This window comes from Doryrhamphus excisus, chromosome 1 (assembly GCF_030265055.1).
Source record: "Doryrhamphus excisus isolate RoL2022-K1 chromosome 1, RoL_Dexc_1.0, whole genome shotgun sequence".
Taxonomy (NCBI): domain Eukaryota; kingdom Metazoa; phylum Chordata; class Actinopteri; order Syngnathiformes; family Syngnathidae; genus Doryrhamphus; species Doryrhamphus excisus.
Genome location: NC_080466.1, coordinates 43,960,254 through 43,984,361, shown reverse-complemented (window position 1 = coordinate 43,984,361; position 24,108 = coordinate 43,960,254). Strand labels below are relative to the sequence as shown.

At 46.1% G+C, this 24,108-nt stretch overlaps 1 protein-coding gene across 2 annotated transcripts in view; it reads left to right on the top strand.

Moving 5' to 3' along the window:
• The window catches only part of cdh4 (cadherin 4, type 1, R-cadherin (retinal)), a 174,348-nt gene extending 150,730 nt beyond the window's left edge, over positions 1-23,618 (top strand). Inside the window, exons 8-16 of one of the 2 annotated variants that reach the window (XM_058081086.1) lie at positions 5,177-5,314; positions 9,389-9,574; positions 9,804-10,057; positions 14,079-14,221; positions 16,932-17,168; positions 17,600-17,833; positions 19,271-19,410; positions 20,631-20,795; positions 21,965-23,618. In XM_058081086.1, coding sequence (XP_057937069.1) covers positions 5,177-5,314; positions 9,389-9,574; positions 9,804-10,057; positions 14,079-14,221; positions 16,932-17,168; positions 17,600-17,833; positions 19,271-19,410; positions 20,631-20,795; positions 21,965-22,171 — 1,704 coding nt within the window. In that variant the 3' untranslated portion in view covers positions 22,172-23,618. Of the gene's footprint in view, positions 1-5,176; positions 5,315-9,388; positions 9,575-9,803; positions 10,058-14,078; positions 14,231-16,931; positions 17,169-17,599; positions 17,834-19,270; positions 19,411-20,630; positions 20,796-21,964 lie in introns of both variants that reach the window. The other variant, XM_058081085.1, reaches the window with a different exon arrangement.
• Positions 23,619-24,108: the final 490 nt, after the last annotated feature.

Genomic DNA, 24,108 nt, shown 5'->3' with positions numbered 1-24,108 from the left:
TAATAAAATATTATAATAATTAAAATAAAATTAAAATAATAATTATTATTATTATTATTATGTGCTTGTGTCTCTTTTTTCAGGAGCACTTTGTAAACAACAGACCATGTCAAACAACAAAATTGATAAAACCATCAAAAGGTTGGCTCAGGCCATGATGCCAGGTTGTATGTTGAGTTTAAATGAAATACTTTGGAAAGATTGGGCGGGCCGTATTCAAACACTTGGCGGGCCGGATGTGGCCCCCGGGCCGTAGTTTGCCCACCCCTGGTCTATGGTGTGGTGTGGCATCCATGCCGCCGCCTACCAGGAAGCTGCTAATGATCACGTGAACTCCACGTGACATAAACACGGCGCGCCCAAGTCATGCCCGCCGCCACAGCTGGCGTGGAACCGGTCTTTTGTAAGCAGCGGCTGTCCTGGCAAAGCGAGCCGCTGTCTTTCATTACCCCGGGATGTCTCAATCCCACACGAAGCCCAGCCTGGAAGCGTCTGGTGTGGCATGATGTGATGTGGCTCGACGCCAGGCTCTCTGCAGTGCGGATGCCAGCCCAGAGCGGGCCCGCCTGGCCTGGGGTTCCTGCAGGGGATGGCTTCCTGCAATCTGGCCCCATTAGTGCCTTTGGAGTCCAAGCGCAGAAACAGGCAGCGGGTCCGCATCCTTGAAACAGGCCGGGGGCCGTATTGTCTCTAAACTCACGGACGGGAGCAGGCCAGCGAATCCACGTGAGGATTGTGAGCAGGTTGGCGAATGAAGAGGAGGCGGAGGATGTGGTTTTGGAGCCGTCACTGAATCAAGAGAGCAGGAGAAGGCGTTCACAATACGGTTTTTACATCATTTTGTGTTCAACTTGGCTTTGTTTTCTTCCCTGCTCAAGATGCTAAACGACACGTTTGCTTTTCTACACCAGGCAACATGTTCCATTCTTATGACATCAACATTGCAGATGATTTGGACCCATCTGACCTTCTTTCTTGGGCCATTTTCTTATGTTTAGTGATTGCGTACCTGCGCCATGTTGGTCATGCCCCTGTTTACTTCCTGTGTTGTCATGGTGATTTGGATGGTGGTCTGTTGTTCTTCATTCTTGCTGGTGCATCGATGTGATGTCTGTTTGATTTAGTTTGTGAGCTGCGCTTAATATGACAGACATGTCTAAGTATTGATTTTATTTCTCTCTACAAAAAAGATGAATAATTACCATACTTTTTCATCGGAAAAATGAAAAACAATGAAAAGGGGCGGGTGGGGGAGACACATTTTGAGCTGCTCACAGCCAGGAGATGGAGGACTTGAACATGTTTGGGCCACGTTTGTATGTTCTACCTGTACTATCTTCCTTTGGTGTGAATTCGGTGTGATTGAGTATGGATAGTTGTTAGTCTGTCGTTGCCTGCCAACTGGGGGACGGACTGGTCTTCAAGGTCATCAAGGGGTTTTTGTGTAGATCTGGACTGTACAAATAGAAATACCACAAGTCCTAAATTGCTTCCAGACTCGACTGTGACAAGTGAATTTTCTCAACCTGGGATTCCTCATTTATAAGTTGGATTTAGTTATACTTTATAGTAATTATAATTTGTTATAGTTTAAAAACCTTCTTTGCAACCTTCTAAATATGTTTTTTAGCATTATTAGAGCCCTCTAGAAATGGAATAACACCCCTATAGTCACCTTTACACTCATATTAGCCAATATAGTAGACAAAATAACTAAAAGTCGTTGCTATGAATGTTAACTTAATTTAGGCCATGAAGTTTGCTAAAACATGCTAATGGACAGGAATGATTTATCAATTAGTATATTTGATAAAAACGTGACAGTGAAGCTGAGCGAAGACGACTGTAAGCGAAGAAAGCCACGAGAGTAGAACTGAAAAGAGGATGTGTTCTGTTCTAATGACCAGGGTGATGGTCAGCACCGTTGCCTCCCAGGAACCTCCCCAGGTTTGTTCTTCAGAGCTTTCCGTGTGGATTTTACGTCTTGACCCACGTACGTCCATCACTGTAGTTCTCCCCCATAAGCCAAAAGCATCCATGTTTTTATTGCCCGGCGTTATGGATGTGAGTGTAAATGGTTGTTTATCAATCTCACCCTCTCATGGAGTCAAGTCGCACTCTCCTTTGGTTCTTCGTCCGCCATCCCCCGAGCTCTTTGGTTTTGTTTACTTTTCCTACCTTGTCCTTGGCCGTGAATTAAGCCTTAAGCAAACACAACCACGAGCAGCCGGTATGTTTTTATCTGATCAAGTGCTTGCTTACGACCTGACTCGCTAATGAAGTGACCCTGCTGAAAAGTCAGTCGTGGAAAAGCAGCGTGAAACACGCAGTTGCATGCGGACGACACGGATGGAAAATATCATTCCGTTTGACGTTGTCCATCGGGATGAACGTCTGTGCTGGGATTCTGGGACAAGGTCGTGCTAGGCTGTGATTGAATTGCTTTGCATTTCCCAAAGACTAATTAGAGAGCTTCTTAGTAGCGGGTTTGGCCAATTTGGCCGTGTGTGTGCGTACGTTAGTTTCCCACCTGTTCATTCTTACTGGAGCGTGCACGTGGGCCCTGGAAGGTCCATAAACATGGAAGTACCCTCTGATGAAAGATAAAACCCTGCGAGAAATGCTTCGCTCTCGTTTCCCGACTACGACAGAGCTCCGCCTGCTGGCGGCCTGGAAGAAGGAGGGGTCCATGATAGCTTTGCGTTGTCAGTATCCACCGTGTTTATGTTCTGATGTACGTGATGGGCTCTTAATGAGACTGCTGAGCCACTCGTTCAGTCTGAAGTACTTCATGGAGGGCCGAAGTTATTGATATTTCATTCCAACACTAATAAAGGTCAGGCTGCTAAATGCGTCTTCATGAATAGGATTGTTTGGGTGTGGACTAATGAGAGTCTCTGCACTTAATAATGACTCAGGGAGATCTTAATGATCTCAGTTGACGTCCACAACGGTCTTGATGGGGCGGTCCATCGAACATTAACTGCATGTTTAATTACCAAAAAGCATTGGTCAAAGAAAATGAAAAAGGGAGTTGTGGAACCAACATGTGATCAGAAGTACAGTAGAACCTCGGTTTTCAGACGCCATGGTTTTTGTCCGACAAAAATGTTTCCTAAAAATATGTCTCAGTTATTGTATGGACAAACCGCGACCAAAGAAAGCATCCAAGCGTTGGTTACTCAGTCTCAGTGAGTAATGGATAGTGATTCATTTACAGTTGGGACACTACAGACAGATTCCAGCCAGGGAATCCCTTTATTGATTCATAGACATGGAATGCAAACATAACGATGACCAACTCTGTTTCTACCTCCTTTCTTCCTCCTTACAAGCAATGTTGAGGATGTGCTCAATTGCGTAATCCAGAGTGTTACGTGTACTTTTTTCGAGTACAGTTGCAAACTAACCCCCGATGACGCCATCTTACAGTATATTCATGTATAGTATCAGTTTGTAACCGACTTCCGAAAACATGCTAGCTTCATTGTCCACTCCAAATTGTCCATAGGTATGAATGTGGGTGGGTGTGGTTGTTTGTCTATATGTGGCCTGTGATTGGCTGGCCACCAGTCCAGGGTGGACCCCGCCTCTCAGCTGGGATAGGCTCCAGTAAACCCTTTTGGCCCTAATGACGATCAAGCAGCATCGAAATGGATGGGACAGAATGAAACAGCGTCCGCAAACCTCCCACCCCCCCCATTCACTCATCACCGTGTTCAACAAAGCTCAACTTTATTTATAAGGGTTAATTATCCATGTCATTCATCATTTAGATGTATTTTGCATTATTTTCTGCTCGTAAAAATGTCATTATCTTTTACAAAATATGTTCCTTCTTCATATTTTTGGGCGTTGTGATCGGATTCATTGGATATTCATGATCTCCTGTGGGAAAAGTTGCTTCAATTGCCCTACGTTTGGCTTTCCCCCATACGTTTACCCATACTGTACATTGAGAGATCAAACCTACGTTGAAAATGCGACCGACCAAGAGCACACAATAAACTCAATCATCTCAACAAAAATGAAAAGAAAAGCCTGACCCGACTGCGGTGTCATAGCCCTCTCATCTTTTCCTAGAAGCGCCTTTATTATTCTCCCCTCAGGCAGCCCTGACATCAGCGGGGCTTGTTGTGAAACCTTTTAAAAACACAAGCCTGAGGTGAAGAAGCCAAAACTAGCCAGGCAACACAAGACCATCAGTGGAATTCATTGTGAATGTTCAATAAAGCAGCAGGCTTTGTCGACACTGACCTGTCCTTGACGTCCATTCTCTCCTCCTTTATCTATGCAACCCGACACAGTGAAGGCTGGCACCAGATGGATCGTTTAAGGGGAAGGAGACCAGACTATACTGATTTCTTTGGATGGAGACACACAAAAACTTTCTTTTAAAACAAGCAAGTTCCACGACCCCAACTTCGGCGTATAAGAATGGAAGTAAACGGGAAATGGCCGTTGTTTGGAATTTTATATCAACTATTGTGATGTCCGAGATCATTAATGCTGGGCAAGAAGTCTTTCATGGGGTTCTTCCGCAAGCGTTTTTCGGACTTGCTTTGGGCACTGATACATGAAATATGAATACATCCCAAAAAAGATGGAGGCAGGCGTACATTTGAATGTACAACATGTATTGTGGCATTCTGAAGCAGAGCATGATCCCCGCCCCCCCGCACGTCCCCCACCCCCGAACGCACCTCCAAGATGGCAACTGCCTGCCAAGTACGCTCAACAAAAATAGAAATGCAACACTCTTGGTCTTGGGCTGAACCCGAAGATCTAAAACTTTTTCCGTCCACAAAAGGCCGACTTCTGTCGAGTATTGGTCCCAGATGAGTCTGAATCTGTGTTGCACTTCTACCTTCCGTCCGCTAAAACTACACCTTTTACAGCGGCCTTTTACTGTGGCCAGTCTGAGAGTCACCTGTGCATCCAAGTGAGGCGTGTGTAGTAGGTTCCTACCTACGCGTATACGGTCTGGTGTCATACAGTACACAACATAAATCACTTCTGGTGGGCAGTCTGAACTTTCAGCACCACGGACAGCTCCCAGATAATGAGCCAGTGTTGCAGCCAGTTTCCGTGCCTGAGTAGGTGTTATGCTTCAATGCTGGCGTATAATATTAGTAACTGTACATTTCATCTTGTTTCTCGCTACTTGTCTGTGCAGAAAGTCTCCCAGTACACCATTATTGTCCAGGCCACGGATATGGAGGGAAACCTCAACTTTGGCTTGTCCAACACGGCCACCGCCTTAATCTCCATTACGGACATCAACGATAATCCCCCGGAACTGACCGTCAGGACGGTGAGTGAGCATTCATCTGTTTTTATGTCCTGTAAGGCTTACTGTTCAATGGCGATCCTACTGCTCTATTTTAGTTATACTTATTATATTGTTAAGGATACCAGATTACAAAACAATGTATGATAATAATTAAAGAACACATAATATTATTGGATTTTATAAAGTTCAGCTCAGAAAGAAAAATCTACCTAGCTTGAGGTTCCGTGTGAATGTTTGTAGCCCGGCTTGCATCTTTGACATATAGTGTATGCTGTAGCACACGGCCTTCAGACTCAACTTACCTGGGGGCCGCCGGGGGTAGAGTCAGGGTGAGGCTGGTCCACATCGAGTATTCAAAAAAAGTATTCCAAAGAAAGTATAAAACATAAATATCAATATATTGTAGAGTAGCGGCGGCACGGCGGTCTGGTGGTTAGTGCGCAGACCTCACAGCTAGGAGACCAGGGTTCAATTCCCACCCTCGGCCATCTCTGTGTGGAGTTTGCATGTTCTCCCCGTGCATGCGTGGGTTTTCTCCGGGTACTCCGGTTTCCTCCCACATTCCAAAAACATGCTAGGTTAATTGGCCACTCCAAATTGTCCATGTGAGTGTGAATGGTTGTTTGTCTATATGTGCCCTGTGATTGGCTGGCGACCAGTCCAGGGTGTACCCCGCCTCTCGCCCGAAGACAGCTGGGATAGGCTCCAGCACCCTCGTGAGGAAAAGCGGTAGAAAATGAATGTAGAGTGCTTCCAGCTGCCTAGCATGCCTTGCGGCACTTGTTTTGGAAGAAGCTACTAAAGTTACGTGTTTAGATTTGATGTAGTAGTGTAGTATTCGCTGCCTAGCATGCCTTGCGGCACTTGTTTTGGAAGAAGCTACTAAAGTTACGTGTTTAGATTTGATGTAGTAGTGTAGTATTCGCTGCCTAGCATGCCTTGCGGCACTTGTTTTGGAAGAAGCTACTAAAGTTACGTGTTTAGATTTGATGTAGTAGTGTAGTATTCGCTGCCTAGCATGCCTTGCGGCACTTGTTTTGGAAGAAGCTACTAAAGTTACGTGTTTAGATTTGATGTAGTAGTGTAGTATTCGCTGCCTAGCATGCCTTGCGGCACTTGTTTTGGAAGAAGCTACTAAAGTTACGTGTTTAGATTTGATGTAGTAGTGTAGTATTCGCTGCCTAGCATGCCTTGCGGCACTTGTTTTGGAAGAAGCTACTAAAGTTACGTGTTTAGATTTGATGTAGTAGTGTAGTATTCGCTGCCTAGCATGCCTTGCGGCACTTGTTTTGGAAGAAGCTACTAAAGTTACGTGTTTAGATTTGATGTAGTAGTGTAGTATTCGCTGCCTAGCATGCCTTGCGGCACTTGTTTTGGAAGAAGCTACTAAAGTTACGTGTTTAGATTTGATGTAGTAGTGTAGTATTCGCTGCCTAGCATGCCTTGCGGCACTTGTTTTGGAAGAAGCTACTAAAGTTACGTGTTTAGATTTGATGTAGTAGTGTAGTATTCGCTGCCTAGCATGCCTTGCGGCACTTGTTTTGGAAGAAGCTACTAAAGTTACGTGTTTAGATTTGATGTAGTAGTGTAGTATTCTGCATGATAGCAGTATTTGTCCTATAGGTGTGTAATCACCTGTCCCACTGATGTTGGAGTTCGTTCCCCTTCTGAGTGATAAGTTGACCGTTTCAGGCGAGCTGCAGCGGGACGACTTTAATATCAAGAAAGGTGCCACAGAATAGGACCCGAACTTGCTCTAGCGCCCCTTTTTCATTTTCAGGCCAATGGCCCCCGATAGTTGGATGTTGATGCTCGGGCACCCAGCAGGTCTCCATGCTGGCTTTCTGAGATTCTAAACGGAAACAGATGCTTTCTGCAGCAGAGCCTCGTGCATCCGCGTCACACGCCGCGATCCCGCTCCCCTCGGCCCGACTGCCATTACCGCATGCCAAAGCAGTTCCGGCCGCATGCTCTGATAAGAGCTCCCCAGTTGGCGGGACTGGAGTCCCCAAACTGGCCTGCCAGTCCCCCCACAAGGGCTTGGTCTCCATCTGGCCCCAGACTATAGTCCTCACGCTAACAGACACACGCGACATTGGTGACAATTATCAAATGTAATATTGCAGATATTATTTGCATGATATTGCAGTGGTGTACAGCTGCACTACTTATACACGGTTTCTGTAGTACGCTGTAGTCTACCTTGAATATCCACGCTGTTACCACGCAGGTTCATGTCAGTAGAAACTGTTTGCATCACAACTTCTGTCACTTCTTAAATATCTCATTTTACTCTTTTACCCGAGTACTTAAGTACTTAAGTACTTACTTACCTGTACTGTAGCGGGAAGTACTTACTTAACTGTACTGTAGTGGATAGTACTTACTTACCTCAGGGCAGAACACAAAGGTAGAGTCTGAGTGGATCTCGTTGAAAGTTTGCCGTCTTTGTCAACAATCAAAGTAAAAATAACCAAAAATATAAATGTATCCCTCTCATTCGTCATTTTTTATTCCTCTCATTCGTCATTTATATAAATATATTTATGGACATTTTCTTTTTTTTATTGCACCTTTGCATGGTATCTCAGTAGGTGGTGTGATCACCAAGCAGCTTCATGCCCCCTCCCCTTCCCATTTTATTTTATTTTATTTTATTTTATTTTATTTTATTTTATTTTATTTTATTTTATTTTATTTTATTTTATTTTATTTTTATTTTATTTTATTTTATTTTATTTTATTTTATTTTATTTTATTTTTATTTTTATTTTTATTTTTATTTTATTTTTATTTTATTTTATTTATTCCTGCCACGTTTCAACTCAGGACGGCAATTACAGTTTGTCATTTATATTGGTGCATATAGAAATAATAATGCTATCTATTATCACTGACTTATGGCCGACGCGAGAAGGCCTTGTAACATATATGTTATGTATGAATATATATATATATATATATAGCCATGCTAAAAGCATACAATTCCCCCCCATAAAAACGATGCTGGCACTAAGATATAGTATTTTTCAATCACTATCATTCCGTTGCAATTTTCAAGATGTGTTGACAATAAAGCGGAATTAGCTTTTTATTTTGTATGTGAAGCGCCATGCGAGGAGGCTTAATGCGGCAAATACATTTCAATACATTTCATGGTATAGCAAGCCAGCTCTCGCCTGTTTTCTCTGCTTCCTTTCAATTTGATATTCCGCTCGTAAAAAAAAGGGACCGGGCTCTCAGTGGCCATTAACCGCGATTGGATCTAGTTTGCCCCCCACACTCCAAAAGTCTGTTTAGAGAGTTAGCATTTTGGATGGCACACACACACACCCCCCCCCTCCCCCAACAGTCGGCATAATTGTGTATGCCTCCGAGGCGGACGAGCAGCGCTGCCAAACAAGCTTGGAAGGTTCTTCGTCGTGTTTGTGCTAAAAGCTGGGGGTGAAAATGAAATGGAGGAGCTGCTGGGCCGGAGACGGGACATGCATTTTTAATGTTGGACTCTGCACTTAGCAGCCAGGTCGGCCCCAAGGGGGGGCGGGGGCGGGAGGATTTGGGTGGCTGGGATGCTGCTATGATGATGATGATGATGGTGATGATGATGATGCTGATGCCATTAGTGAACAGCAGCTGGCAGACACACTTCATAAACAAGTTGAACTCATCACAAGAGGAAATGTGGATAATTGTTTGACAATGAGAGTCGTTCATGTGTGTGTGTGTGTGTGCGTGTGTGCGTGTGTGTGTGTGTGTGTGTGCGTGTGTGTGTGCGTGTGTGTGTGTGTGTGTGTGTGTACCTTCTATTAGCCATCCCTCTGTTGCCAGATACAGTAAATCCCTAGCGAGAAAAGCCGAGAAAATCCGACTACATGGTCACCAAGCTTCGTTCAGAAGGGACATGTTTCAGATTTAATTTTAATGAAGCTCATTAGTGAAACACGACTCCCTGCTGTTGCCTTAATTACACTCATCAAGTTCCATATTGGGGTAGATATGGCAAAATGTAAATATGTACATGAAATGTGGTAAGTTGGTTGTGAGAAATGGATGGCATCCGCATCACCTTCTCCTGCTCTCGGCCTTGTGGTGTAGTTTTCCGGAGAGGTTCCGGAGAACAAGGTGAACGTGGTGGTGGCCAACCTGACGGTGGTGGACAGAGACCAGCCTCACAGCCCCAACTGGAACGCCGTGTACCGCATCGTCAGTGGAGACCCCTCCGGCCATTTCACCATCCGTACCAATCCTGTGACCAACGAGGGGATGCTGACTGTCATTAAGGTGAGAGAAACGGCCATTTTGGAAGAGACCCTAATCATCAATATGTCAATATCATCAATATGTCAATATCATCAATATGTCAATATGATCAATATGTCAATATCATCAATAATGTGAGTGCTGGACTCATCAGGATGTTTCTTCAGTCGTCAAGCCTACGCTCGTCTTTTGGTTTTATGTTGCTGCTCTCACCAAAACCCTTGACTCCCCCCCCCCCCCCCCCCCCCAGCCCGTGGACTTTGAGATGAACCGGGCCTTCATGCTGACCGTGGTCGTGTCCAACCAAGCCCACCTGGCCAGTGGCATCCAGTCGTCCCTTCAGTCCACAGCGGGGGTCACCATCTCAGTGCAGGACGTCAACGAGCCGCCCGTCTTTCCCGTGAACCCCAAGATGATCCGCTTCGAGGAAGGTGTTCCGGCGGGGACCACCCTGACTGTGTTCTCTGCTCAGGACCCGGACCACTTCGTCCATCAGATTGTCAGGTGACCAGAACGATGACATCACAAATCCAATATCCTTTAGGCCAGGGGTGCTCATTAAGTCGATCGCGAGCTACCGGTCGATCGCGGAGGTGGTACTGGTCGATCGCTGGTCGATCGCGGCGTGACATTAAAAAAATATCATCCCAGCATCAATGCCGTCACTTGATTGATATACAGGGCAGCCATTCAGATGACAACTGAATGTTGCCCTTCGGGCGACCAATCAAATCAAACAACGTCTCTAAGTGCAGCAGAACTTACGATGTCAGCCTATCATCCATCCCCGTTACTTGATTGACATACAGGACAACCAGTCAGATGACAACTGAATTTTGACCTTTAGGTCACCGCTCATGCGTAAACAACGATGCAAAGTGCTAAGCTAGTCGGCGAATTGCGTCAGATTTTAAGCCCTCGCTAAAGTTTATGGTCACTAAAATGAGTGAAGGAGCTGGACCAAGTAAAAAGGCAAAAACTGGACCAAGTAAAAAGGCAAAAAACATATCACTTCCATACGGATATGGAATATTATACGGATATTATGATACGGATATTATCCATGACTGATAAACATTTGGAAGTGTGCTTGAGGCTGGCTATCAGCAGCTACTGTCCGGACTATGCATCCCTGGCTGGTTCAATTCAGTGCAAGTCATCAAAGTAAACTCAGGTAATTACAAAAAATGTTAATAGTTAATTATGTGTGTTTTGCAATATTGGCTCATTTGGTTATGTAAGGTACATCAACATACATTGTACGTACAAATAATCCTCAATACATTTGAAAATAAATAGATGTTTTGCATTTTTGTAGTGGGTAGATCATTTTGACTCGCTCATTTTAAAAGTAGCTCGCATGCTGAAAAAGTGTGAGCACCCCTGGTGTAGGCCAACAGGATGGGAATCAAATGTTAAACAACATAAAAACAAGACGTTGCTGCACAGGAAGTGAGTTTATTTCGGACTTTCTCCAAATGGTGCAGGGAGGCTAAAATATTTACTGGCAACTTATGAAGCGTAGCCTAGCCTAGCGCACTTTTGAGCTACAAGCGGAGTTGGAATGTCGTATTCGGGTGTTAAAGCAACGTTTCACACATTTTGGTCTTTTGTCCGTGGGGATCCCTGTTCCCTCGAGTGGATCCTTCTTCCTAACCGTCCCTCCCCCCCCAACTTAAGATGTGGTTACTTCCAACGGCTGGCGTGAGGACTGAGGAGGTCATCCTAAAGCGAGCGGGACATTGTCTGTTTCGCTTGCTCGGTTCCCCGTCCTCTCCTGTCCTCCTTATTGATTACGTTGTCCATCCTTTCTAATGGGGCTGACACACAATGGGCATGGTGCCACCCAGGCATCGACCCTGCGTCCCAGACACCCCCACATGCCCTCCGAGGTCTAGTGATCTTTCTTAATGTCGCCGAGATGATCTCTTTACCACTGCGTACCTCCGTACCGCCGCCTACCACAGCAGCCATGTTGCCATTTAGGAAAAGGAAGAGAGAAGCAGCTCCTTTTCTTCTTCGTCAGTGCGGTTCCTTAGTGATGGGGGCTCAGCGCTACTGTCTCCACCGAAGCAGCTTGTCGGCAGATGCTCACCCCCCCACCCCCCCTTCTTTGACGGCGCTGTCTCTCCTGCTGCTGCCGCTCGCTCTTTGGATGACCTTGCTTGAACCTCCGCACTCGCACACAAAAGAATCTGAGATGCTCAAAAAGTATTTCTTTAAACAGCCGCCATGATGCCAAATTGCTTTTTGGACGGTTCCTTTTGTTGCGGAGAATAAGGTAGCGCCGCTTAGACCAGGGGTGGGCAAACTTTTTGACTCGCGGGCCGCATTGATATGACAAAATTTACGGGGGGGGGGCAGACTATATATTTTACACGTAACAGTCCACCTGGTATTATTGTATCTGTAAAATTGTCATGCAATCTGCTATTATTATTTATTATTTATATTTAAATATTTCTAAAATAATAAAATATTATAATAATTACAATAAAATTTAAATAATTATTATTATATAATATATATATATATATTATTATATTATTATTATGTAAAATATGCAAATATAGCAATAATATTATATATAATTAATATAATAATTAGCATTAATATAATAATTATAATAATCATAATAGTTCTAATAATAATTATAATAATCTAATAATAATAATAATTATTATTATTATTATAGTAATTATTATTATTATTATAGTAATTATTATTATTATTATTATTATGTGCTTGTGTCCCTTTTTTCAGGAGCACTTTGTAAACAACAGACCATGTCAAAAAACGAAATTGATAAAACCATCAAAAGGTTGGCTCAGGCCATGATGCCAGGTTGTATGTTGAGTTTAAATGAAATACTTTGGAAAGATTGGGCGGGCCGTATTCAAACACTTGGCGGGCCGGATGTGGCCCCCGGGCCGTAGTTTGCCCACCCCTGGCTTAGACCATGAGAGCTGAGCAGGATGGGATGTGACTCGGGTTCCGTGGGTCCAGGGAATGTTTTGCAATGCAGTCAAACTTGCTTAGCATCGCTAACGTCGGTTCCAGAAGGTCTGACTGGAACCGAAACGGGCGCTAAGCAACTGATCTTATCCCAGAAGACAAAACGCACCTCCACTTCATTTGTTTCGGAAAGCCGAGAACACAAAACCACAACACCATTCCCAACTTTTGGGAATGCCAGGCCCGTGGTTTTTTCGACCACGCTGTGTTTGAAATGCTTTTACTTCCCGATGAGACAGTTAGGATTTCTCAGTTGAAGCGAGCGAGAATCTCCTCTCACTCGCTGCTGATGTTGGAGCCGCTAATTGGATTTGCAGCCTGTAATTGGACGTGTCGCTTTCAGCCCCGTTGACATGGACGTCAGTGACAGACGCGGTTGGAGTAGCTGTCACTCCTTCTAGGTATGAGGAGCAGCGACGTCTGCTTCATGCCAGGTTTTCATCCTTCGTCGTTTTCTAAATGAGCTCCTCTTTCATACGCCTGGCAAACTAACGTTCATTTTGATGTAGTTTGGGTGTTCAAACCTCGGTTTGCCAAGCCCAAGATTTTTTTTTTTGCCAATTTTTTCCTCAAATTTTGTTTGAAGGTTTTCCTTCAGTCTTGAACGTACCAAACTAGACCATTAAAACTAGACCAGCACTGCATCGTTTATGGTCTAGACCAGGGGTGGGCAAACTGCGGCCCGGGGGCCACATGCGGCCCGCCAAGTGTTTGAATACGGCCCGCCCAATCTTTCCAAAGTATTTCATTTAAAGTCAACATACAACCTGGCATCATGGCCTGAGCCAACCTTTTGATGGTTGTATCAATTTCGTTGTTTGACATGGTCTGTTGTTTACAAAGTGCTCCTGAAAAAAGGGACACAAGCACATAATAATAATAATTATTATTATTAGATTATTAGATTATAATAATTATTATTAGAACTATTATGATTATTATAATTATTATATTAATGCTAATTATTATATTAATTATATATAATATTATTGTTATATTTGCATATTTTACATAATAATAATATAATAATTATTATTTTAATTTTATTGTAATTATTATAATATTTTATTATTTTTAAATATTTAAATATAAATATAAAATAATAAATAATAATAGCAGATTGCATGACAATTTTACAGATACAATAATACCAGGTGGACTGTTACGTGTAAAATATATAGTCTGCCCCCCCCCCCCCCCCCCCCCGTAAATTTTGTCATATCAATGCGGCACGCGAGTCAAAAAGTTTGCCCACCCCTGATCTAGACGTTGCTGCGACTGCTAAATAACCTGCCATGGGGCCAAACAAAGTACACCACTAAAATTGACCAGGATGTACAAGAAGTCTGCATCGCCAACGTGTTCCATCCATTCATTTTTTTAGATTTATTTTATGTTCTCTTCTGAATGTATAGTTATTATTATTCACCATAAAATGTGTATTTTGTCGGGCCGTCCCATGAATAAAACTTGTAACGACCCGCTCATCTCTGTGGTACCCACTCTGTAGGTACTCCAAGCTATCGGATCCAGCCAACTGGCTGAAGATCAACAGGACCAACGGTCAGATCACCACGATGGCCCTGCTTGACCGAGAGTCCATGTACGTCAAAAACAACGTCTATGAGGCCACCTTTCTGGCCTTCGACAATGGTAAGTCTGGTAAGTGAGGATGACTGTGGTTGTCATGGTGATGATGTCAACCGTGGACCCCCACAAATGTTGCTGAGTGTCTGAATAAGTGATACCTGTCAACTTGTACACAGTTTTTATGCTTTATGGCGGACGTTTTTACAGCTTTTTGCAACACTACGACAGGAAGTACGGAAGCCACTTCAAGGCTATTTTATTTTTATTTTGTTTGTAATGGAAGGAAGCAAGGTCATTTCCAATTAAGTCATTAAGATTGGACTCCCTCACACATTCTGAACGTAATAATAATAATAATAATAATAATAATAATAATAATAATAAATGTAATTTATAATGGGACTCAATGAAAAATAGACAGAAGGGGGCGTGAAGGGGGCGTGACATCATACATACTAATGCACTTACGTTGATTCATTTTCTATCGCTTATCCTCACGAGGGTCACGGGCGTGCTGGAGCCTATCCCAGCTGTTTTCGGGCGAGACCCTGGACCTTGGACCACTCACATTCATACCTATGGACAATATGGAGTCACCAATTAACCTAGCATGTTTTTGGAATGGGGGAGGAAACCGGAGTCCCTGGAGAAAACCCTATTACACAGAGATGGCCCAGGGTGGGATTGAACACGGGTCTCCTGTGAGGTCTGCGCTCTAACCACTCGACCACCGTGCAGCCCTGCACTGTTACATTCATTCATTCATTCATTTTCTACCGCTTTTTCCTCACGAGGGTCGCGGGGGGTGCTGGAGCCTATCCCAGCTGCCTTCGGGCGTAAGGCGGGGTACACCCTGGACTGGTCGCCAGCCAATCCCAGGGCACATATAGACAAACAACCATTCACACTCACATTCATACCTATGGACAATTTGGAGTGGCTAATTAACCTAGCATGTTTTTGGAATGTGGGAGGAAACCGGAGTACCCGGAGAAAACCCCATTACACAGAGATGGCCCAGGGTGGGATTGAACACGGGTCTCCTGTGAGGTCTGCGCTCTAACCACTCGACCACCGTGCAGCCCACTGTTACATATTATCCAGTATTATAGATTGAATATTGTTTCAGTACCTAATTGTGATTGTGTGCATGCATGCGGTGCCCCCCCCCCCCCTTTTGAAACAATGTTATCGTAGATGTTAGAGTTTAAGGCTTCACGGCCCTGAGGCATGCCAGCTGATGCTGAAAGTGTCATCCGTCTATCGATTGTCGTGCCGACAGTCAACAAGGCAACATGATCCACTCGGACCGAGACGGTTTTTATCCATCCAAGTGTAGCAAGACGCAAGAGGAAGCAACAAGACGCCGTCCAATCAGAGCTGACAAGACGGTCAATGGGCCTGGGGGGGCCGTGGCAGCAGACCCTGGCATCGTGGATGCATCAAGTTACTGTCTCTCGGAGAAAACACGGTCCAAGTGGCGTTGGTGGGCTGCGGGTGAAAACTGTCCGTGCTCGCACCGCATCAGTAATTTAGTGCAGCTTGCTGACAGCGTGTGAGTGGGGGGGAGGGAAGGGGGGGGGGGGGGTGTTGCAAACGGAATATGAAGGCAACAATATGCTCCGCCGTAGTCTGTTTGTTTAGCAGAGCAGCACATGTACTTTTACTTTGAAAGGCGTAGTCTTGGGAGTAGATGAAACCACCTCACTTCGATTTGGGAGGCTGCTTGACCCCTGCCTGACCCCTGCTTGACCCCTGCTTGACCCCGCCATTGTTACTCAAGACAATAATGTCAACACATCAAACCTGAAATTAAATGTAGAGACATTTTGTAGCTAGCATTTAGCATTTGAACACTCTTACCTGGCACACGTGTGTAAAAGGAAGTGGAGGGCGCCAACAGGTTTGCCCCCTTTTTGGCGTGTTTGCCACACTTAAATGGTTCAGACCATCAAGCAAATGTCAATACTCGTCGATGACAACGCATTCAACAAAAACTGATATTTTTTTGAGTGAAACTTTTTATTACTAAGGTAGAAAAACTATCCATGCCAAGGTTATAAAGCCATTTCTAAGCATTGGGACTCCAGCAAACCACAGTGAGAGCCAATATACACAAGCAGCGATAACATGGAACCGTGGTGAACCTTCCCAGGAAATCAGGAAGGGGGTAAACGCTTTTTCCCACCGCTGTATATCACGCCCTCATAAGCCACGCCCCACATGACACACCCCCGTTGATGTCAGCTCATGGTAGCGATTTGGCAACGTTTCATCGTAACAACAGCAGCTGGTTCCAGCAATTCTTCCAAACCAGTCTTGGCTGTGTTTTTATTTTGGCTGAAAAAAAAAGTGACTTTAAGCCGGTTTCAAATAATCCCTTTAATTTGATGATGTCTTACATTCGCCAAATTCCAAATTTCCAAAATTTCCAAACGACCTCGGGGCATTTGACTTTGGCTGGAGTGTATTTTGGTCAAACTGCAGAAAACTTCCACCGACGTCTCCCATAAGCTAATCCTTCAGCTGTGCCGCTTAGAGCCGGCGTTCCTCGTCAAAGTCCGCGTCCGCCTGCAGTGCCGAGGAAAGATAAGAGAATTCCTCATTTCCAGACGGCCTCAAACTCTCCTCTCTTGTTTCATGCGCCATCTGCATTCATTTGAAGCTCACCTCTTCCTCTCCGTGTGTCTTCATTACTATCCCCCCCCCCCCCCCTCGAGTGTTTATCCTGCTGCCTCCTTTCATCAATTGGCCCCCTCCCCCCTCCCCGCAGGTTCGCCCCAAGCCAGCGGGACGGGAACCCTCCAGATCTACCTGAACGATGTGAACGACAACCCACCAGTACTGATCCCGCAGGAGGCCCAAGTGTGTCAACGGGCACGCTCCAATTCCAGGATAAATATCACCGCTTCGGACGCCGACTCCGACCCCAACGTGGGCCCGTTTGGGTTCGACCTGCCGTCCTTTCCTCCCAGCGTGCGCCACAACTGGACCATTAGCAGACTTAGCGGTAATTACCCTGCTGTTTCATGTCATGTCAAATTCCGAGATGCTAGCGACGGGATGGATCCATAAACGAAAAACACGGGATGCAGAAATGATTGGAAAATGAAACAAATAGCAGCGTCACGCCTGGAACCGAGTCCGAGTCTCACGCTGAGCGATACCGGGTCTATCCGGGGTTGACATGTGATCTATCATTGGAGACAAATGAGATCCATTCATCTCCTTGTCCCCCCGGTCGCCCATCTGTCAACTGATCCACCCGGATGGATGGATCACAACTGTTGCCTTCGGGACAAATCCCATCACCTGGATTCTTCTCCCGCTGGGATTTGGGTCTCTGCGACTGACGGATGCATGCTGGATGTTTGATGCTGCGTGTTGGTCTTTCATCCTCACGTATCCACGCGTCAATCTTTCTCTGTGTTCATCCCGTAGGCGACCACGCTCAGCTCCGATTGAGGATTCCCTACTTGGAGGCCGGCGTCTACGAGATTCCCATCACCGTGTCCGATTCCGGGAACCCCCAACTGTCCAACCGCTCCATGATCAGAATCAAAGTGTGTCCCTGCGACAACAACGGGGACTGCAGCGCCACGGGGGCCGTGGCGGCCGCCGGCCTCGGGACGGGGGCCATCATCGCCATACTCATGTGTATCATCGTGCTGCTCAGTAAGTACCAGCGGGTACCCGGCAGCCATTGGCTATTTGGTATCATCGTGCTACTCAGTAAGTACCAGTGGGTACCCGGCAGCCATTGGCTATTTGGTATCATCGTGCTACTCAGTAAGTACCAGTGGGTACCCGGCAGCCATTGGCTATTTGGTATCCTCGTGCTGCTCGGTAAGTACCAGCGGGTACCCGGCAGCCATTGGCTATTTGGTATCATCATGCTACTTAGTAAGTACCAGTGGGAGTACCAGCGGGTACCCGGCAGCCATTGGCTATTTGGTATCATCGTGCTGCTCAGTAAGTACCAGTGGGAGTACCAGTGGGAGTACCAGCGGGTACCCGGCAGCCATTGGCTATTTGGTATCATCATGCTACTCAGTAAGTACCAGTGGGTACCCGGCAGCCATTGGCTATTTGGTATCATCGTGCTGCTCAGTAAGTACCAGTGGGAGTACCAGCGGGTACCCGGCAGCCATTGGCTATTTGGTATCATCGTGCTACTCAGTAAGTACCAGTGGGAGTACCAGCGGGTACCCGGCAGCCATTGGCTATTTGGTATCATCGTGCTACTCAATAAGTACCAGTGGGAGTACCAGTGGGTACCCGGCAGCCATTGGCTATTTGGTATCATTGTGCTACTCAGTAAGTACCAGTGGGAGTACCAGCGGGTACCCGGCATCCATTGGCTATTTGGTATCATCGTGCTACTCAATAAGTACCAGTGGGAGTACCAGTGGGTACCCGGCAGCCATTGGCTATTTGGTATCATCGTGCTACTCTGTAAGTACCAGTGGGTACCCGGCAGCCATTGGCTATTTGGTATCATCGTGCTACTCAGTAAGTACCAGTGGGTACCCGGCAGCCATTGGCTATTTGGTATCATCGTGCTACTCAATAAGTACCAGTGGGAGTACCAGTGGGAGTACCAGTGGGAGTACCAGTGGGAGTACCAGCGGGTACCCGGCAGCCATTGGCTATTTGGTATCATCGTGCTACTCAGTAAGTACCAGTGGGTACCCGGCAGCCATTGGGCCTCCTTTATGGGACAGATGTCCGACTTGTATTACCCTGGGGGGCTGCCATGCGGTCACAGCGGATACCCGCATATTCCCAACTCCCAACTCATTCACACATTTTTTTCATCATAACATTTATTTGTGGGAAGTGGAACTTCCAAGGAATGATCCGGACTAGCTGGCTAACTGGGGTTTTGTTCATGAACGAGTCTTCTGGGGGGGTTTTGTGTGTTTTTGGCTTTTGCAGGATTTTTCTTTTGCATTTATTTTGATCCTGTAGGATTCCTGTGATGGCAGCATCGAACTCGCCTTTTCCGTTGTGTGTGTTTTGTGGCGTTTTTTGACTTTTGCGTCATTTGTGTGTCTGCGTGCTCCGACGACTTCCTGTAAGCGAGCATCTGCTTCCTGATGTTCTCCGCAGGCATGGTGCTCCTGTTCGTGGTGTGGATGAAGCGCCGGGAGAAGGAAAAGCAGGCCAAGCCGCTGCTGATCGACCCCGAAGATGATGTCAGAGACAATATTCTCAAATACGACGAGGAAGGCGGAGGAGAGGAAGATCAGGTACACGGCGAGCGTATTTACCCCCAGCCAAAATCATAAAAAGCCGTTATCAGACGCGTGCGTCCCTGACATGCTGAACACAAAACTTCCATTACCTCCTCAAATAAAAGAGCGCTAACACAGAGAAGAAGTCCCTGGTGGTGTAGAACTGAACAAGACTTGGCAAATTGAGGTCAGCGGGACTGCAGGTTTGCTTTGTGTGGAGCAGAAAATGCTTTTCTCACAGCGAGATAAATGTGCTCTCTTGCGCTGAAGCGAGGGCTGCTGCTCCGAGCGAGTCTACCGCAGTTCCGCTTTCTTCAATCTGGAATGTTCTATCATGTTCTCGGATACGCCTGCTAATAATGTTGACGTGCTGGGAAATTCTCTCGTACCGTTCTACGGCCCAGCGCGCCGAGAAGAAGAAGAAGATCAGTACAAGATGAGACGTGGAAGAACCGGGGGGGTCAAATTCCCTGGTGGTGACCTCCCGCCTCATGGATGTTCTTGTCCAAAATGATACAGAAGGTCTTCCTTGGAAGTGGACTTTGTGGCTGCACCTTATCTTTCCGTGACAGCTGTCCCAATACTTTTGCACATATTGTAATATTTTTCATTCTCGCCAAAAGCCTTCATCACTGATGCGCACATTGATTATTTGTCCTGCTTCCCAACTCCTACGCACACGCTTGGATTGAATAAAGACGCACGACGTCTGGGCCCTGTGGGGGGGTTCAACAGGTGCCGCCGTGCTCTGTTTGTGACATAGCGTGTTGCTATTTCTATTGACAAATGAGACATGAATTTAGCCTTCCAGAAAGCAGCAATGAATATTAATTTGCCAGCACTTCAGAGTAATTAGCATATGAATAGCAGCCAATGGGTTCGCCCGGCTTTGTGTTGTGCGCCTGAGTGGGTGTGCGGATGTCGAGCTGTTTACGTAGCACGGAACAAATGTTGAGGCTAAATTATTTCTAATTGCTCAGAGTGGGCTGCCTTTTCCAAAGCGTGCTCTTAGACACTAAAAGACACAAAAACGTTCAAATGAAATTAAAGTTTTTTGCATCCTCGTCTGGCTTGTTTTATGTTTTAAATCCCAACCAGCAGCTCCGCTTATCCACCGCGCGACTAAAATGCCAATGTAACCGCCCGAACATGCTAGCCTCTAAATAGTGACGTCTGATTTGGAAATAAAGTTTTTTGACGTTTATTTCCCACTTCCCTCTCTGACCTTGATCCAGGACTACGACCTGAGCCAGCTCCAGCAACCAGAGTCTCTGGACCACATCATCAGTAAGCCAACAGGAGTACGCAGGGTGGATGAGAGGCCCGTCATCCCCGAGTCGCAGTATCCCGTTCGACCCAGCCTGCCCCACCCTGGAGATATCGGCGACTTCATTCATGATGTATGACGGTCCATGCAGTTCTTGGACTTTTCTTTGTAGACCAGAATCTCTGCTCAGAGACGACGACTCTGGATCCCACGGACCTAATCTGGATTTTCCAAAACACAGGCGGTGTTGTTAAAGGGGTCTTCAAATTTCCTCCAAATTTCAGGGGCTTTTAAAATGATATTGGATCCTAGTGAGGCGCTAAAATACTCAATAAATATCAAGTTGGGGACGGCGTCATACTCGCCTGCCATTGGTTGAGGGTTGGCTCCAGCCCCCTACACCCACCCACGAGACACGCCCCTCAAGCGGTGACATGTGAATGGTTATCAGGATAATCGAAGTAGTGGCGCCGATGGTAGGTCTTTAGCTCCCCTGAAAACCAGACCACTTCCATTGCTGCCTTAGAGACGGTTTTTAGTACATCCAAATAAAGACTTTCTGGATGCCATCTTAAAGCAACGCGACCATCGGTACTGAGCAGCGTTTGTGGGTTATCGCCGGACAACCACCAAGTTGCCATCGATGGACTTCCTAAAGTTGTGGCGTGAGAAATGCAAAAGATCTCGTGTAAAGTTCTCGTACCCGACGGTTCACGGCATTTGATTGACATAAATATTAACCAGGGATAACATAAAAACACACCAAGTTTATGATATTCACGCTATGTAGAACCTTGGTTAGAGAATGTTTTGGTTTACAGTCGTCCCTCATTTGCTGTGTTTGACTGGTTCCCGATAAGTGGATTTCTGTGAAGTATGATTCAACATTAATAACTACAATATTTTGGCACTTATAGAATATAAAAACAAGTTATGGTTAAGACCGTCTACTGATTTTAGAGCCGTGTAGACCTTTACCAACATGGGATACATAAGTATGGAAAAGAAGTAATTCATTCTTTCTCTATGCCGCTTATCTTCACTAACGTATGCTGGAGCTTATCCAAGCTGACTTGGGGCAAGAGGCGGGGTAGACCCCGGCCTGGTCGCCAGCCAACCGCAGGGCAGGAAAATAATCCGTCAGAGACATAAATAAGATATAAATTTATTCCGTATTAGCATTGACAGCGTACTTCCTGGTGGTTATCGTCTCCTAGCGGAACGATACTGGTCGGTGTAGGATACTACTCCACTGTCGCTATCGGTACATTGGGCGATAACTCACCTCTCTCGTGTCTCCAGGGTCTTCGGGCGGCAGACAACGACCCCACAGCCCCCCCTTATGATTCCCTGCTGGTGTTCGACTACGAGGGCAACGGTTCAACCGCCGGTTCGGTCAGCTCACTCAACTCCACCAGCTCAGGGGACCAGGACTACGACTACCTCAACGACTGGGGGCCTCGATTCAAGAAGCTGGCTGACCTCTACGGAGGAGGGGACGATGACTGAGAGCGGAGGTGGGGCGGGGGAGGGTGCGGGGTCTTCGGGGTCTTGAATGCCAGGAACGTGACCCAGGCCCACATGGCGGGAGCGGACCCTCACACGGGCCGCATTGGCTCACCGGAAGTCTGGAAGCATCGATTCCACGGCAACTGTGTTCTGGCTTTATACTTGTCTATGGCAAATTTGTAGGGTGGTGTTTTTATGTTCTCTCGCCGTGCTGGACCCCAAGCTGGACCCCAGCTGGACCCTGAGCTGCCTGGGGACGAATCAAGGCGGCACTGAGAGGCACACGTGCTGAACTTCTGCTTTTAATGATTGTTTCAACGACAAACATACAATCTGTTGCTTTAGTCTGACACTGAAGAGAATGTTTGTGGGAAGATACCCTCGGACTCGGACTCGGACTCGGACTTTACGCTCTCAACTTGAATTTCCTTAGAACAGAAGCACTGTCATTTTATAAAGTGCCTTTTGTGCTGTGTTTTTCTATCAGACTCCTGCTATCTCAGGATCGCTTGCCATTCATGCAGTACAGGGAAGGTCCTACCTTATCATTGCCCCCCCCCACCCACCCACCCACCCCCCTCGCGCCAATCTTGCCTGTCAATCTCCTTTCCCCTCGCAGGTCCGGGAGGGGGGCGCCGACCCGGGCACGCTTAGACCACTCATGTGAGATCCCACTCCAGATGACCCGATAAGAGTTGGCCAAACTTCTTCTCCACGGACAAAGATCACCTGTCCGCGCAAACGCCGCCATTAACTGACATCGTGCGACGCCATTTTTCTAGTGGTTTGGGATTTGTAAATTAGCGGGAACGCCTGCCTTCTTCTGCGGACTCTGGAATTTAGGAGCCTTGATGTTGAGATGCTTGCCTGCCCTGTTTGGTTTCGTGTTGCTTTCTCCAAAGTGTAAGCGTACTTCTCGGCATGAGCGGACGAAAGCGGGGACCTGAAATGACTCGGAATCGGAATGAAGGCCGCCCGAAATTCCACAAACATTCCCGTTTTTACAGACCAACAAACACGATTAAGGTGCATGTTTTTTTTTTTTCTTTCTCCAAATTGTTTTCCTCACAGCACTTATTAGTATGTGGTGAGAATGTGAAAGTAGAAACTGTATGGATATACTCTGTATAAAGACACTGAGAAAATAAAATACTGTAACATACCTCTTTTGGAAGTATCCATGACGTCAACTTTTCCCGTTGCGCTCCTTTGGGCCAACGTTCTTTCTTCTGATGTGGTTTGCTTTTCTGTTCATCTCTACACTACAATACAGATTCCAATGCTTGCCTACAGAGTCTGTAGCCTCTTATTTTACATTTTGCATACAGTACTTTAAAAAGTACTCCTTTTATATAGCCACCCACTTGTACTTCAGACAGTACGTATTCCTCCCACTGGTCTCGAGCCAAAAGAACAAAAGAGATTGACAGCTTATGTCTGCGGGCCGTTGTTCTATCGTTGGTTCAGATATTGGATGTGTGCTTTACAAATAAAGGAAACGTGTTTTTAAAGGATGTATCCATCATTTGGGAATATTGCTGTCCTCCATTATTTCTCCGGTGACCAACGCTGCCTTTGGCGTTCCCGGGGCCACACCGAGGTCATTAAAGGTGCAGTGCGACATCCAAATATGCTTTTTGACTTCCATTTATTCTGTAATGTTAAGTTGTGGACTGCTATAGAGCAGATCGATGCAATGACCCGCGTAGAAAGCTTTCTAGAGCTTCCAGGTGCTGCACCGCTTCCTGCAGGGTTTCCATTGACTTCCTGCTTAAGAGCTCGGTGGTCTGTTTAATTTACTCCACCCCCGGTCCTCCTCCAGATAGGCCCACTTTGCAGTGATCGGTCACACTCCCAAGCGCTCCCGAGGACTTCCGGCAGACAGTCTGCAGACCATATAAGGAAGTCTGGATGACTTTGGAAACGCAAGCGTACGG